General features: G+C 37.7%; 1 protein-coding gene across 24 annotated transcripts in view; it reads right to left on the bottom strand.

The window, feature by feature from the left end:
- msi2b (musashi RNA-binding protein 2b) overlaps positions 1 to 15,916 on the bottom strand; it is a 249,468-nt gene that overhangs the window by 215,805 nt on the left and 17,747 nt on the right. For all 24 annotated transcript variants that reach the window (XM_088615733.1, XM_088615744.1, XM_088615730.1 and 21 more), the window contains exon 5: positions 11,870 to 11,911. In XM_088615733.1, coding sequence (XP_088471859.1) covers positions 11,870 to 11,911 — 42 coding nt within the window. The remainder of the gene's footprint in view (positions 1 to 11,869; positions 11,912 to 15,916) is intronic.

Genomic DNA, 15,916 nt, shown 5'->3' with positions numbered 1-15,916 from the left:
AGTTATTGGGTCAGCTTTGAAAACGGAAGGGAGTTCAGTCGTCACTTCAGAATCAATAACGACTGCAACTCCCCCTCAAACCCCCCACCTTCTGTTTTTTCCCCCCCATCATCTTGCTGATGTTCATTGACTTTGCCCCATGTTAATGCACTGAAAAGATCACAGCCTAGATTTTCTTTGACTGCTCATTATGTCTGTTTCTGAAAAGCATGACTGGATTGCTGAAAAACAGGAACTGGGGAGTATAGTTCACAGGAAAAATAAATGACTTTTGACAAGATTAAAAAACACATGAATTGCGCATAAAAACAAAAGATAAAATGTAATTGTGCTTTGAGGAATGATGTTGGGATCTTAATACAATAGCATAATAATGTAAAAACAGTGGTGCAACAAAAATTAAGACCACTTTTCTGCTGCACAGAGCAGGGAGCACAGAGGCAGATTTTTTTTTCTCAGGAGGAACAGACAGTACAGGCTTGCAATTTCTTCCACAATATACAAATGAGGAGCAATAGAGCCTCTTCAAAATCCTAAAGGGCTCTCACTCTTCACATTATAGACTTAGGCATATTGCAGTTTTCAATACTGCTGGTATTTTGTCCAGCCTAAATGAATGAATTGGAGTCTTAGCGTGGCAAATTCAACTAGAACTGAAGTAAAAAGATATGCAGAGGAAGGTCAAGGAAATCACTATTGAGTTTATGGGGAGAGACACCATCTGTACTGTGCCTGTTGAACCGCTTGTTAAAGAATGATGTCATAGCACAGTCATGATTTCTAACCCCTTCCACACACAAAGCAATCATTCACTAACGCAATAAACAAAAGGAAGGTGTGCAAATTAGATTTTTTCACAACAAAAATAAAACTTGATTTATTGCACTTAATAATCCACACCTTTGAAAAACAGCAGTTATCTACAGTATATGATCATCTGCACATCTATAAAGTGTTTGATTTCATTTTACTTATTGCTTTTCAAACCTCTGCCCACCTTTTCAGCTCCCTTCTTCCTGAATCCACAGAAATCACTAATTAATGTTTTAACTTCATATTGCTTCCAGGTCTCAGTAACAGCCTGACACATTCAAGCCCTGAACCAAGCCAGTACCTCTCTCACTGCAGTGTGTGAAATGGGATTTGCACCATTCCACAGAGTCTTTACTTCCCATGCACTTCAGCAGGAGTGCAAGTTAGGAAAGTACCAGACCCCTCCCCCCTCCAATTAAACTGGCTGTTTTTCAGCCAATGAGTAGAAGCAATGATGCACACTCCCCCATCCCTCTGCTGGGGCCTAGCTAACTTCACATCAGGGAGGATACCTACAACCTCAAAAGTGTTCCATAGCAACCAACCAAAGGAACACAATCTCTCTGCACCATAGGGAATCGACATTTACTCCCAGGATCCCACAGAGCACTCTGAATAAAGCCTATTGTCCCTGTCATCCTTCTCAGCTTCCTTTATTTATTACATCTTTGATTCTTTTTTTCTTGAAAAGAATTCAGCTAAGGTGTGTCTTTTAATGCAGTTAAATCCTTAGGTTATTGAGGTACTATTCTCTCGCCACAGCAAATAATAATTGTACTTTAACTAGACAAGTGCTTGTAACCTCCCATAACCTCCAAACCTGCAGAAGGCTGCATTTATTAAGCATTTTCCTTCAGCAATAATTCAACAGCATTTTTTAGATGGACAAAGTTTTTATAAGAATATAAACACTGTTGCTGACTACCGTGGATTTAGCTAGCTACAAATATTAATCCTAGAAAGGTTTACTGTTGTTTCTGGTTAATTCACATTCCCCATAAAGGAACATCTGACAACTCATTTCAAATGTTAAAATATATTTAAATAGAATTTTCCTTCAACTTTTCCACAGCAGCTGGACTAAGAGTGAGTGGCATAACACAACAGGGAATTCTCCAGCCTAGTGATGTGTGGGGGATCTAGCTAAACAGGACCACTTTAGAAAACTGAAAGGCCTGTTGAGATTGTTGTCAATACACAAAACTACATTAACACACCATCTGCAAACTGCCAAGCCATCAGTGTGCATCAAGCAGTTTTGTTAAGCACAAACCTGTATTTTATTTGTTTTTTTGACATACAAGAATGACAAAGAAACAAAGTTGCCAGTTATCACAAAGCATCAAGCATTATGAATATCATCATTTTATATTATATTGTATTATATAATTGTTTTACAGGGGGGTGCATTAGAAGGGATAAAAAAAGAGAAGGAACAAAAATTCCAAAACATAAATTCATTATTATTGGGTAATAAAAATAATCCACTTCTCTCAATATCTCTCAAAGCCCTCTCACTTGAGAGTCCAAAAGAAGGCAAGTTTTTCCAGCTCATAAATCTCTGAAACAATAACAATCTAGGATTCTGTGGTTGGGGGACATCTTTCGAGCCATTTACATGCTATAGCTTTCTTGCTCTCTGCCAAAAACACTGCATTTACAGAATCTCCTCCATCAACCTCATCAGGCAGATTACCCATATACAAAACTGAGCAAATCACAAACCATTTTAAATCGGTTCACCACAGGCTTTCACAGATAAGCTGAATGATTAATATATACAACGCGAATAGAATTGGAAATTGTCATGACCTTATACACTGAGTTTACTTAACTTAGAGAAAAGGGTTATGGAAGAAAGGGTGCTAAGATTCTCTTGGGGAAAAAAACAGGAATGCTTTTTCTATGACGGGACTATATTTATCAGAGTAACACGGAACAACGATAGGACGTTTCTCCCAACGCAAACCATACATCAAGACAAAATTAAGTCGAAATAATTTTACATTTCGACCTCCACCCGCTGCTAGAAATGATTCGCCCTCTAGTGGTTTTGGAACAAAACCTTACAGGCCCATTACTTAAGTCTTTAAAACAAAAAACAATCCCCTATCAAACTGCTCCATTCAAACACAAAATAGAAGTGGCTTCCTTTCCAGCAGCCCTGTATATTTACTTAAAGGTATCTTAAGTACTGTTGCATCTTGCAGATAATTGCTCTATTAATCTTAACAGCTACCTAATTACACTTTATAGCACCACCAGATTTTTTTTTCTCCTAAAGCCAGAATGATTAAGTATCTGACTATGTGCAAACATTTGTCAGATATACTGTACAGCTTAGAGGGGGAGAAACAAAGTACATCTACACTGTTTGAGATTTCAAATGGTGCCCACACTCCGAGACTGTATAAACACAAGGATGTGGGAATTGGCTAAACGAAAGGATCCTAAGATTGCTTACTTGACCCCACAGATACAGCACTGTTACACTGTGAGGCCTCTTTTAAAAGTTATTTTCTGTTATATTATATTTAATGCTATTGGTTCATAAAGTAAAAACTTACTACTATTGATAACGTACTGATATGATACCTTATTAAACAATGAGATGGTGTTATTGGGAAACAAAAGAAACATGTAAAAAATACGATAAACATGACTGTGTCCTCTGTCTAAATTACATTATCTCAAAACATTTAACTTAATCCAGATACAGGAGTTCCAAACTAGAGGCCTGCAGAGTCTGAGTGTCAAGAACAGAAACATTTCATGATAGCAACGATGTTTGGCTATCACTAATTGGTTATCAATATCTAAAAAGCATATTTAATGCATTTACATACAAAATTATGGAAAAAGAAAAAACTCTGGTATTCCCTGTTGCTTCATTCCATTTAAATAAATTCTAATGTACCCTTAGTACTTAAGAGGGCAGTAAATCTATGAATATAAATTCATAGATCTATTGTAGGCTTATGGTTGACAGTTAAAACATTCAGCAGAAAACTTTAACTGACAAGAAATAAAACCACAAAGTACTAACCACAGATAATTGCTTTAAGCTGTGGAAGTGATTAGGAACAGAGGGAAGCCCTTATGTGCAGTTTCACCAAAAGGAAGGAAGTAAAGAAAGGGCTGTGAAGTCGTACAGTCTGCCCGTCTGCTCACACACTGATACACTGGATTTTCACAGACACGTGCCAGCACCTTTCAGATCAACAGAGAATGTGACAAACCATGAAAACGTTAAAAAAAAGGCCTAAAATTGCAAAGATGATAAAACATGACGGAATACTGCACTCAAAGAACCCACTGACGTATGAATTTAAAGTGTTCTCTGGAAATCTATTCAGAACGTTTTTAGAGTGTTCTGCTGTTTTCTGTTGGCTCAGCTAGAATGGCCATCACGTCTGTAGTTTATAGCTGTCTGGGCCCTTGAGAATGGCTCATAAAGCCATTATGTCTTCCAACATGTGGAACAGACTTTTCTTTGTAATACAGTGACATGTTTACTCATATATATCCTTAATGTTTTAAGCAATTGCTATCTTCATTTAAGAGGATTGTGTGGAAGATGCTTTTAACCAAAACTGTATACTTATTAAAATTTGGCACCAGTTTTACAATTGTATTTGATACAGCTGGGGGAAGTATCCATCTCAAAAGGAAAGGAGCTATGGTCCTACCTTGAACACAGACCCTGCGTGCAGGAGTCCCATGCTTTAAACAACTCCAGACTACATTTATTATAAATACCAAAATAAGTGTTCTTTAAAATGAATTGTAAAATTAATGCTAAAAAACAGCATCAAGTTATTCATACCACTAAAATTAAAATCAAAGTAAAGACTACTGATGGAGTCATCAAAAGAAAGAAAAACATTTAAAAATCAATACTTCCATGAACATGTTTGTTCTCCATCATTACAGGAGTCCTGACATTCAGAACAGCACGTTCTTTCACACTTTCTCCTGGATTAGCATGACTCCGACAAGATATGCATTCCCCTTATTATTCAAGGAATCACTGAGAGTTAGACACAAACTCCAAAAACCATGGCACCCCTGTCAAGATCACTTTCGCTGACAACAAGCTCCAAGCACAGAAAATGAAAACGGCTAAATTCACATAGCCCAGCGGATCAAAAACACAACATGTTTAGAGAGCTCTCTAAAAACGGCATAAGCACCCACTGCTCTTCATATCAGAAAATCACAAATCGAGAAAAAAATACATTTAAAATGAGGGAAACACATGATATTAAAACTTCCGCCAACTGCCTACCATTTGGCGGCATAAATTCAACAAAAGCCAAGAGGGCTGTTGTCCCTCGTGCGTCTGTCTGAAGCACTACAAAGCACTGGTGGGAAGCTAAATTACAGTGTATCATTATTTCTTTATTCAATCCAGAAATCTTTACAATCTGACCTCAGTTTATTAAAATAAAAAAAACATGCAGGATAGATACAAACTGGTAGTAAGGGCTAAAGTAAAACAAACAGATAAATGCTTCATTTCCTTGCGTAGGACAACGAAGGAGACACTGCACTGAAGGAACAATTTTGCTGTTTGGAGTCTATGTTTACTAATGTTTAATTGGAAAAGGTTTTTCATTACTTTCATCGGGGGACAATTTGAGTATATATCGTAGAAGTGAGAAATCAAATCTGTTCTTGGGTCACCTGATGTCACAGCTAAATAGGGGAATCAATATAAAGAAACCAGTTTCCTTTTCAAAAACAGCATATACTGAATGTTACAGTATGATTCTGATGACTAATTAAGACACTCTACATCAGAAAAAGAAAAATACTATGAGTTCTGCAAAATATGTAAAACATTTGTGACCAAAACAGGATTCGGGTTTACATTTTGAAGGTTTTTCTGGGTGTGCAGCCAAAGTCACAGGTACATGCTTTAATATTTACAAATAAGCCTTGAACACTGAAGAATGCAAGGGTACCCCATACAAGTATTTTAAATCCCCAAAGGCATCTTCAGAATCAAGGGTGAAAAAACAAAGCAGAAGGCACAAGTGGAACCTAGTGGAAGTGGATTAAAAAACAAGAGGAGGCACTTCTCTACACAAAGGGTTGTGGAAGTATGGTACAAGCTACCCAGCTATGTTTTCTAAGCCCAATACCCTGGCTTCTTTTAATAAACGGCAGGAGATACTCGGCTAACTATCACCAAAGCTAGAAGGGTCGAATGACCTACTCTCATTTGTTTATTTAATTTAAATGTGATCTCCAGCTTCACAATAAGAAGTATAAAGAAATTATACCATTTAAGACTTGGTATAAAATGTGATTTCTACATTAAAAAAATCATTCACTTAGGTTTGGCTTTTGATCCACCACCGAAATTAACAGGAAAATCTAGAGAGAAATACATTTTAAGTGAAGAATTTATATGAAGATGGGAGTCTCTCTGAATAACATTAAATTAAAATAATAAAATCCAGATTCAGACAAATACAGTCACTATAAATCTTTTCAAAAAAGGGGCCAGTTGTGTTTTTTTTGTACCACAGCTGTGGTAAAGAGAGATTCTACCACTCGTCGTCCGTCCGTTCTCTCTGTACACCAGTAATCTCTCTCTGCCCGAGAAAAAAAGCCTCTAAATTTAGCATCAGATTTATCATGCTGCAGGGAGAGCTGGAGTGAAGGGGGGGCGTTGTCACTTAGGGGCTGTCCATCATGACTCACGTTCAGGCCCAACGAAACAACACGGCCTGGCTCCAAATAGCACACCACACTGCAGCCTAGTAAACACCAACCTGACAAAAGCCTGGCCCAGGGGCAAGAGAAGAAGACAAAGAAGAAAGGGACAGAAGGAGAGAAAGACGCTGGTGATAGCTGCACCGACTGGCAGCAGAACGGGTAGCTGTGCTTCCTAAGCACATGTCTGCTGCAGCCTACTTGAGAAACCCAGGATTGCCACAGAGTGAAGGACAATCAAGGGGCAAGGGCATGAACGCAGCAGGTTAGGGCCCTTCTGATAAATCTCAATCAAGTTTTAATGCGCAGTTCAGGGGGAAAAGCTACCAGACATGGCAAGAAACGAGTCTTCAAGGGGGTCCGGGAAATACAGAACATAAAAAAGGAGAGGGTGGCAGGCCCCTTAGACCACTGTGTTTTGAGGAAAAGCAGAAATATGCCACAACAGTTAAGAACTCAAATTAACATAGCTGCCCTACTGACTACTGGGAGTAGGCATATCTGCAAAGTTAGATTTAGAAAGCTGTCTGCGTTTAGAACACGCTCCAGCAGGCTTGGCAAACAGCCACAGTGCAAGAAACTGAAAATAAAACTTTTTTTTTAGTCCGAAACTCAGAATGCTGCTATATATAAACACCGGTACAGGGTAGCAGTTTTATCATTTTAATAACGGTACGTGTCTTAAGTTTACTTTGAGCTACAGAGAAAGAGGAACAACAACCTCTCCAAAGAAATATAATCAATTCTCATGGCAAGTGTGCCAGAAAATTGATAATGACTGTCTACATAGCTGTCTCTGCTCTTCAAAGTGTGACAAATATGCAAAAAATAACAGAAAAAGAACAGATCAACAAGCTGCTCTTTAATACTCCTGTGATACACTACTGAGTTTTCTTGAAACATAAAGAGTCACGCAACCCCAATAGGAGTTGCTCACTGCCTGTATGGGCAACTGTACAAACGGCACCACACTGCACAAGGGGAGAACTGTCAAGAGGTCAGGGGTCAGCAGGGTGCAGGAGGAGCTCCTGGGAATGTCACACTCACTCCAAACCTCCAGAACGCTGCTTGAGTCCAGTAATATCACAGAATTCACCCAGAACTCCAGAGAACTCCATATCCAAGACAAAGTATCTCAGCATTATCAGTCCTTATATTTATAAGAATTATTTGGTGTTTTCACTTATTCCATTAGTATCTAATCAGAGCTTTTTTCCTGAAATTTATTCCATAAATTCATCTAGAGAATCATTCTACTTCTACTTAACCAATGTAATATATTATTATGTGCTTTACAGGTGTCTCTTCCTCTCTCTCCATCACAGTGCACCTTTCTCTCTTTTTCCCACCCTTAACAGCACTTGTCATTAACCTTGTTTGTCTTTCCACTACATTCTGTAGCATACTAACAAGTTAAGAAAATTCTAGTCCCCGGATTTGGTTTAGTCTTTCAACTAAAAAACGTCAGAGAAATATTAAATAAAACAGATGCCTGTGGAATATCAACTGTTAAAATGGGGAGAGAGTTGGATGACATCACCATGTTTCTCCCATGCAAAGGGCCCTGGGAAGGCATTGTTAGTGCTCGTGGTGAGAGGGGACCTTGTTTCTGCTTCTGCATGCCTGGTCTCCTCATTAATGTCACTCAACATCAGTTTTTGCTAGGCTAGCTCCATCAGCCCTCTGCCCTCTCTCGCCGTCTGCATGCAGCCTGCACCATTGTTAACACAGAACCCAAGAACTCAATGCAAAAACGACTAACTTAAATATAAAAATGAACTACACTGGAACAAAGAAAGGCTCAAGCATTCTCAATCGAAGTTCAGCATGTCAGTATACAATGCTAAATCACAGAGAGAAGTACACGCACAACCGGTGTGACTGGACCTGTGTTCCACTGTCCCACTCCTAGCACTAACAACCTGCAAACCAACAACGATCTGTTTAGATCACTAATACCTAAAACCATGACAGATTCAAAAAAATAACTATATATATGTTTTTTTTATAAAGTGCATACTACATGTCTATATTTATCTACTAACACATAGCATGGAAGCCTTGTAACTGCAGTTCTGCATAAAAGGGCACAGCAGCCCCGATCTTATCCTCCCTTACCTTTCCTTCCTTACTGTATCCTTGCAGTGCACCATGGTTTTACAAGACAAGAACTGAGTCCCAGAAAACCCACTGTACATGTGATGTTATGATGAGGACACCATGACTTTACAGAAGTAAAGGCTAACCATTTAATTTCCTTTTCATTTGTTTCAATTTTCTCTAAATTCAAGACAAGAACCATTTAAATCAGTAAGGAATTTTCATAAAAGAGTTTTTTGGAGCTACATCATGCTTCATTAATTCGGCAACAAACTAAAAGAATTGTGTAACACAACAAATTCTGTAAAGTTCCTAATTGGCGCTACACCGCGCAGCTGAGCAGCAAGAACACATTTACTTGGCTGGAGCAGCTCTCCTGGCAGGACCTCAGTTTCACTCCAGAGGGGCACTCTGCACTTCCCAGAGTGTCACCTTTGGACTTCATTAAAATCTTGGTGAGGAGTTTTCACACTTGGCAACGTGTTTTCCCACACTATGGGAATGAACAGCTTTTTTCCCTGGTTAAGTATATTGAGTGCACCAACTATAGCAAAGGGAAAAGGCACAAAAGAAAAGAAAAAAAAAAACACCTTCAAGTAAAACAAAACTCGTTTACAGCCATGCCCCCTGACATTAAGATGTTAGTGTGCAGTGAACCCAAGAGACTACCTACTGCTGGCAGGTTCACGTTCAGACAATACAAAGAGGTTTTTTTGTGTGGTTTTCAAGACGTGTCAATTCTACAGGACTAACCTTGCCATGCACAGCAACCTGAGCCACTCCAGGTTCTTTTTCTATGTCAATACATGCTTCAGGCTCATATACTTTACTTCCACAGAAGTTCACAAATATATCTTTTGAATCACCAGAAGAAGAATATTATCAACTTAAATATATATTTTTTTAATCATTCTAGGTAAACAACTCGTGAAAGAAATAGATGCACATTTATTGAAGGATTGTCTATTCTTGATTCCAATTAGTGTCATTAATCCATGGATCGCAAAGGCAGAAATAGCACACAAGTCAATAGTCAGTCTTTCCTCCAGTGCCAGGCACCAGCCAGTGTACAATCAGCATCAATTACAATCATGCTAGGACATGTTAAGTTCTGATTAAAAAAAGATAGAACACCACCACAGGCTGGAAACTTACACTTCCTATCAGTTTGAAATAAAATGCAAATTTCCTGCCTTCTCACACTGCTCTAAAAAAAGGACACCCAAAGCACAAAGGAAAACGGCAAAATTATAATATATCCCTGCTCCCTCTCTTGCTCCAAGTCTTTTCTGCTGCTTAGCATTTGTCAAAAAATAGCAAGCTATATTGTGTCAGGTGACTAGAATAATTAAATTTTTGGGGGGGTAGAGGGCAGGGTTGCTTAGTTTTCCAAAATGTTTACAGACTAAGCATTTTTTGTTCTTTGTGTTACCTGCTGACCAACCTCCATTCTGCATTAAAACCCCCTAGATTACACCCTGAGGTCAAGTGTAAAAGGCTCAGCCATGCACTACATGATCAGGAACTGGACGAGAGGTCTCTCTGGCTAGCAAACTCTGAGGCTGGTGTAATGTTACTAAACCTGGAGGGGGTACCTTGATGATTAGAAGGTTAGCAATATTAAGATGAACAAAAAATGATAACGCAAGCTAGCGGAAAAAAACTCATTAAGTTGTGCATGATTTTAGTAAAAAAGCTGAACTCCACGTGGATTGCTGTACATGACAAACTGTATTTTGTACAGTCATTGTGAAACGTCTGTATAGCGCTGCCCGTACTGGAGACGAAGGGCAAATCAAACAATACATATTCCAGGAAATGATCATATGAATTTTGCCTCAGTTTTCCACAGCTCAGCTGAACCTTTAAAGCCTTCATTTGTTACTCTAAATTAGTAAAACAGGTAAAACAACAAAATAACTACAGAGTAAGGATTCTAAAGACTGGAAGAAACTGGATACATTAGTATCCAAAATTAAACAAAATGTACCTTTCAAAGAACAAGCCTTTTTTTATAAGGTAACTTTAATTTTACATGAAGGGAAAACCCAAGCAACACTAATCTAACTGCCTTAATCCTATTTCTTTAAGATCCTGTGAAAGCCACGTTCTCTGCTTAATACTAAAACAAATAAAACCCCTTTTCTTCACTAATGAGCTTGCCCTTAAGCTCATGATGCTAAGACGACTGAAGATATGGTTTAACCTACAAATTCTGTTAACGTGTCGCATTCTTTTTTGTTAAAGAAATTACACCAGAGACATTGTTTATTCTTTTTTTCTGGGAAGAAAAATGATGTTGATTTAGAAAGAAACCATCAAGTAACAAGATTATTTTCTTTCATATGTTAATCTAGCGATATGATGTAAAATAAAAATGAATCTTGAGGTTTAGGGTAGTAAAAAAATAAGTGTGAAAGAAAACTAGCTAAGAGCCGATTTGTTGACAAAATAAGGAAGAACAAACAAACATGACCGAAGAAGAATGAAGTTTAACACTGTCTAGAAACAAGGAAACTTCAATCCTCTTTCACAAGCAATGGAAAAGAAAAGGTTAAAACATACAACAAAAAAGAAAGCTGCTCACACAAAAACAAGTCGCTGGTAGTTTCTCAACCATATGCCGATACCCTTAAGACACCATGTGCTCAGGCTTTGAAAGCTTTCACTGCCAATTCCCTGTTTGAAACCTGAACTGCTCAGTAACAATACCTCTCTGTATGCCACAAAAAAAATGTCCATTATCGATCTCAGCCAGTTTTATTATCCTGGGCTGGCAGAAAGTCTCTTGTTGTAGAGTATAACTGCACACAGTGACACTCCTCTGTCTTCTAGGGCCTCCTTAGTGTTCGTGCTGAACGGCCCACAAAAAACAAAATGATCCCTTTCAAATAAGGTTTCCTGTCATCTACTTCCTTTCTAAAAAAACTGAATTTTAGGATCTGCAAGGACTGACTGCTCCCTATTTGTCTTTCCTTTCCTCAGGTTAAGTATGTTGTGTGTCCACTCTCATTGTGCATGCAAGCACAGCTTGGACGGCTCTGTGTACCTTACCCGTCTCCTCCTTTCATACAAAAGCAACGATATGCAGCGACAGAATCCAGTTCATTGCTATCGTCTTATTTTACAACACACCAGTACACAAAAATCTATACAGATCATAATCAAATCAAAAATTAGTAGACCGTCTTCCAACTGTAAAGAAACGGTAACCAAGTGGTTTCCTACTTACCTTCGGTTGAGCTCGTCTGGGAAAGGCAACTTTAGGATCGATCTAGAAAAATAAAAAGAACAAGAGAAGAGAGGGTAGGGGTGAGGGGAAGTGGGAGAGAGTTATAACAAATCATCATTCCTCAGTCTTGGAGAACAACATTAACAACATTTAAACAAAAACTTCTTAAAAGAAAACTGAAAATGTTCCAACTTGTTTCTCAGACACTGAAGTTAATGGCATCATCCTGTGCTTAGACACAAATGGGAGTGCTAACTTTGAGCTTTCAAAGGCTGATTAGAGATTAAAAAGAAACAAAGAAAAGGATGAATCTTTGTGGTTTAGGGTTCAATGACAAGAACAAGCCGCACAACAATAACCAGAAGTGAGCACAATCTCTGCAATTCTTCCCTTTCATTTTGCTATATCATCTTCATTCATTTGTGCAGCCTGCCAAGTTATACTGAAGCATGTTCTTGAAGCCTAATCAACCACACATTAATAATGAATTGAAGTATTTCATGCACCTTGTATGCGATTTGTGATTAATTTCAAACTAACCCATCAATGTTGATTGAAAAAGTGTGTTTGAAACTGTTCTCATACATAAAATAAATCTGATTTACAGAATAAATCTGATGTTCAGAAACACAGAAAAGGACTTGCATTTCTTTTTATCAATTGAATATTTAAGTGTTTGACTAAAGGCTGAGTATCAGATATTATAATGTCATCATAAGCATGAGGAGCAATAACAAAGCATCTTGCTATACTGAAAAAATATAGGTACAACCCCTTCTAGTATTTCTAAAATGCATAATTTTGGAGAAAGATCCCAACTAGCAGAATTAACAAAAACAACACTGTTGTGTGGAAGGCAAGACACAATCACAGGAAGTAGTTGGTGTGAGTAATTTCTAAACCCAATCTCAGCTGGGTACCCCAGGAAAAGCCACTCTGACAAAGATCATCCTAATCAAACTTAATACTTTTCAAGGAATGTAATACTTTGTACAGACCTGAACACAGTCATTTGTTTTGTATGCCTTCCTTTCCACCTCTGACATATCTTATCTATTGTTCAAGTTGTTGAGATTTTAATATAATTTTTTAAAAAATCTATCACCTTCCTTTTCCCACCTGCCTTACAATTCACACAAAATACCAGCTCACTGTAGCAAGAATATTACCTTTTTTATTTTTTTAACCATTAAATGGTATTGTGCTTTTGAATGGTTTTAAACTTGATGTTAAAGCAGTGCACCTAACTGCTTAAAAAAAATTAAAACAAAGCCATTACCCCATCTTTTTAATTTTACTTCATTTTATCTTTACAGTATAGTTCTTTAAAGCACAGTCCCACTAGGCCTCTTGTGATTTTGAGGGATATATACTGGATTCAGGCAGCAGGCTATTGCTAACAATGTTATTTCAGTTCTTCCAAAAGGATTTCATATATTATTATAGCTTCTGGGGAAATTCTCCAGATAGTTTTCACTCTGCACTGGAGGTTAAAGGTTTATGTGTTTTAAAGTAACAAAATTATATTAAAAAATTGCTTGTTTTTACAGCAATGTCAAAGTCAGTAACTATTTTACATTTAGATTGGTTAACTAGTTCTACGGTCTATCCTCTTCCATACTCAAGACAGCTGATTTAACACTGTCATCTGTAGCTAATGCATTTAAGCACTGGTGGCTAATTTCTGAGACAGAAATCATAACCGCCAAAGCAGTTCTAAGTGCATTTTAAAAAAATGTATTAAAGAGCAAATGTTTTTTCATGAATTATTTCCAAAGCATTTAAAGCAATAAATGTTAAATGGTGCATTTCAATCTGTTTAAGGCCGACCTTTCTGTATTATAATAATGCAGCATTATTCATGCTGCGGTATATTTCTTTACAAAGTTGATTAATGAATGTAAAATGATTGTAAAACATTTTGATATAGTAAAAAAGGCACATTTGTATCATTTACCCTTACATCAAGCTCAGTATTAACGACATTTGAAACAAACTGAAAAATCAGTTTTACTGATAAATATAAAAGAACAGGTTAAAGGGGGTCTGAATATTTATTGACTGCATATTGACTTCTTTCCTATTCTTTGTTGTAGTTTAACTTGATTAATATCTTCAAATTACAGGATTATGTTTCTTCCTTTAATGCTTAAATTATACAAATCACAAGAGAATACATTACGGAAGTTTGTTTCATCTACATATCAGAACAGTTGTATTGATCATAAAACATGGTGACATTCTAGATTACCAAGTATTTTTTTTCTGTATAGCCTATTTATTGTTCTACAGTAGCTTGGGAGAGAAGGAAAACGAACCTGCTTTGTAAACAGTTTATCAGCCGGCCGCTACATTAACTAAATCCCGTTCTTCTATCCTCCGTATAAAAATCCCCTTTGCTCTCCAAGACCCCTCTGTTATGAGACACTGCACTAAATCAGCCCAGTATTCACGATGCATCTTGCGGTTATCTCAGCCAGGTTGAATGCTATGAATAGATTGTACTATCTGCTTTTTTTGTAGGCAGAGGTGATTTTTTCACATTAACATCTTTTCCCACCCAGAGGGCAGAGCGGACCCAGGGGAAAAAAGGCCATTAGCAGAATATTGTACAGGAATATAGTGTAGTGTGTTACAGTGTGGTTTTCTCCAGAGCAAGGAATAAACAGCCATAAAACAATTGTACCTATAAAGAAACAGCATATTTACTTAAAACAGGCTAATCAACTTTAATTAAACCGCACTGTCAAACTTAAATGACTAAAGTAAAATCCATAAAAATGCTGACTTAAGGTGTTTTGGTCCTGATTTCAGATTTGTAATGTTAAATAACTGTTTTATAATAAACTGAAAAATAAAATTGAGAGAATAAGTGGAAGGTTATGAAAGTTCTACCCTCTCAGAATAATAGCTTTCTATTAAAAAAATACAATCCAAGATTTTTGCGGTTTTCTGGTTTAGTCTTTGAAGCATTTGATCTACAACACACCATCACCAGTTACCAAAACACCATTTAATTTTCATGGCTGGTGAAAAATGTAGAAAAATATATACAGAAATCTGTGTTGTTTCCACTTCTGGGTTCTACCTTTTCAGAAGTGGTGCACAGATCTAAAAGGTGCACTGTAAACCTCAGAGCCGCTTCAAAGTTCTTATCTCACTGATCTGTCCCTCCACTGGGCTTAACCTCAAGAGTGCAGTGATTACTGGACTCCTGTAAAGCAACTGGATGGTTTTGGTGGATACCTCGACTCTGTGCAGGCCATAGGTCTGAGCACCTGCTGGCAGCACTCCTTACTTATTACACTACACAAGATTCATTGAGGAAGAAGGAAACAAAAAAAAAGATTAGTCCATTAGTGCCACACTTGGAATTGCAGATTCAAGGTCAGGATCCTTTCTAAAAAAAAGGTTAGAAACTTTTAAGGAAATTCCTGTTTGAAACCACTAAAGGCAAAAACATTTAAGCTTTACAGGACTTAATGAGGAGGGGCTTAAATTATTTTGCATGTCTGTGCAGCTCGCATATTGTGGATATTTTCAGCAAACTGCAGCACTGCTGCTGTGCGAGGTCATCTGAATGCTGATTCAAGGTCTTGTGCAAAGAAACCTCCAATCACAACCAAAGAGAGATCCTAACAGGCTGGCCATGAGGGTCTACAGACACAGGAATGCAGGAGCAGTTGAAAATAAAATAATAAAGCCCTTCCTGGTACAAACATCCCACAATGTTTGAAGTCCGTGGGGGCTGCAGTGAAGGGCCATTGTGTCCGCTGACTGATTGTGTTCTGTGCTCATTAACCACCGTGACGCATCAAGAGCAACTAACTGTCAATTTCAGTAGGGTCTGAGTATCACTTTTATCAATGAGGTCACGCTTCAGCTCCAGCCATTCAATTATTGAGCTTAAACAAAGAACAACAAAACATGGCACTCTTCATCCAGGAAATAATCACTGCATTATTTACAACATCCATTATCGGCGCGTTTGCCTTTTTAAATCTTTTCTATCATAAAGTTAAAGTACTCACATTTTTCAGTACTTTC

This window comes from Lepisosteus platostomus, chromosome 22, assembly GCF_059453375.1.
Source record: "Lepisosteus platostomus isolate fLepPlt1 chromosome 22, fLepPlt1.hap1, whole genome shotgun sequence".
Taxonomy (NCBI): domain Eukaryota; kingdom Metazoa; phylum Chordata; class Actinopteri; order Semionotiformes; family Lepisosteidae; genus Lepisosteus; species Lepisosteus platostomus.
This window is presented reverse-complemented; position numbering and strand designations above follow the sequence as displayed.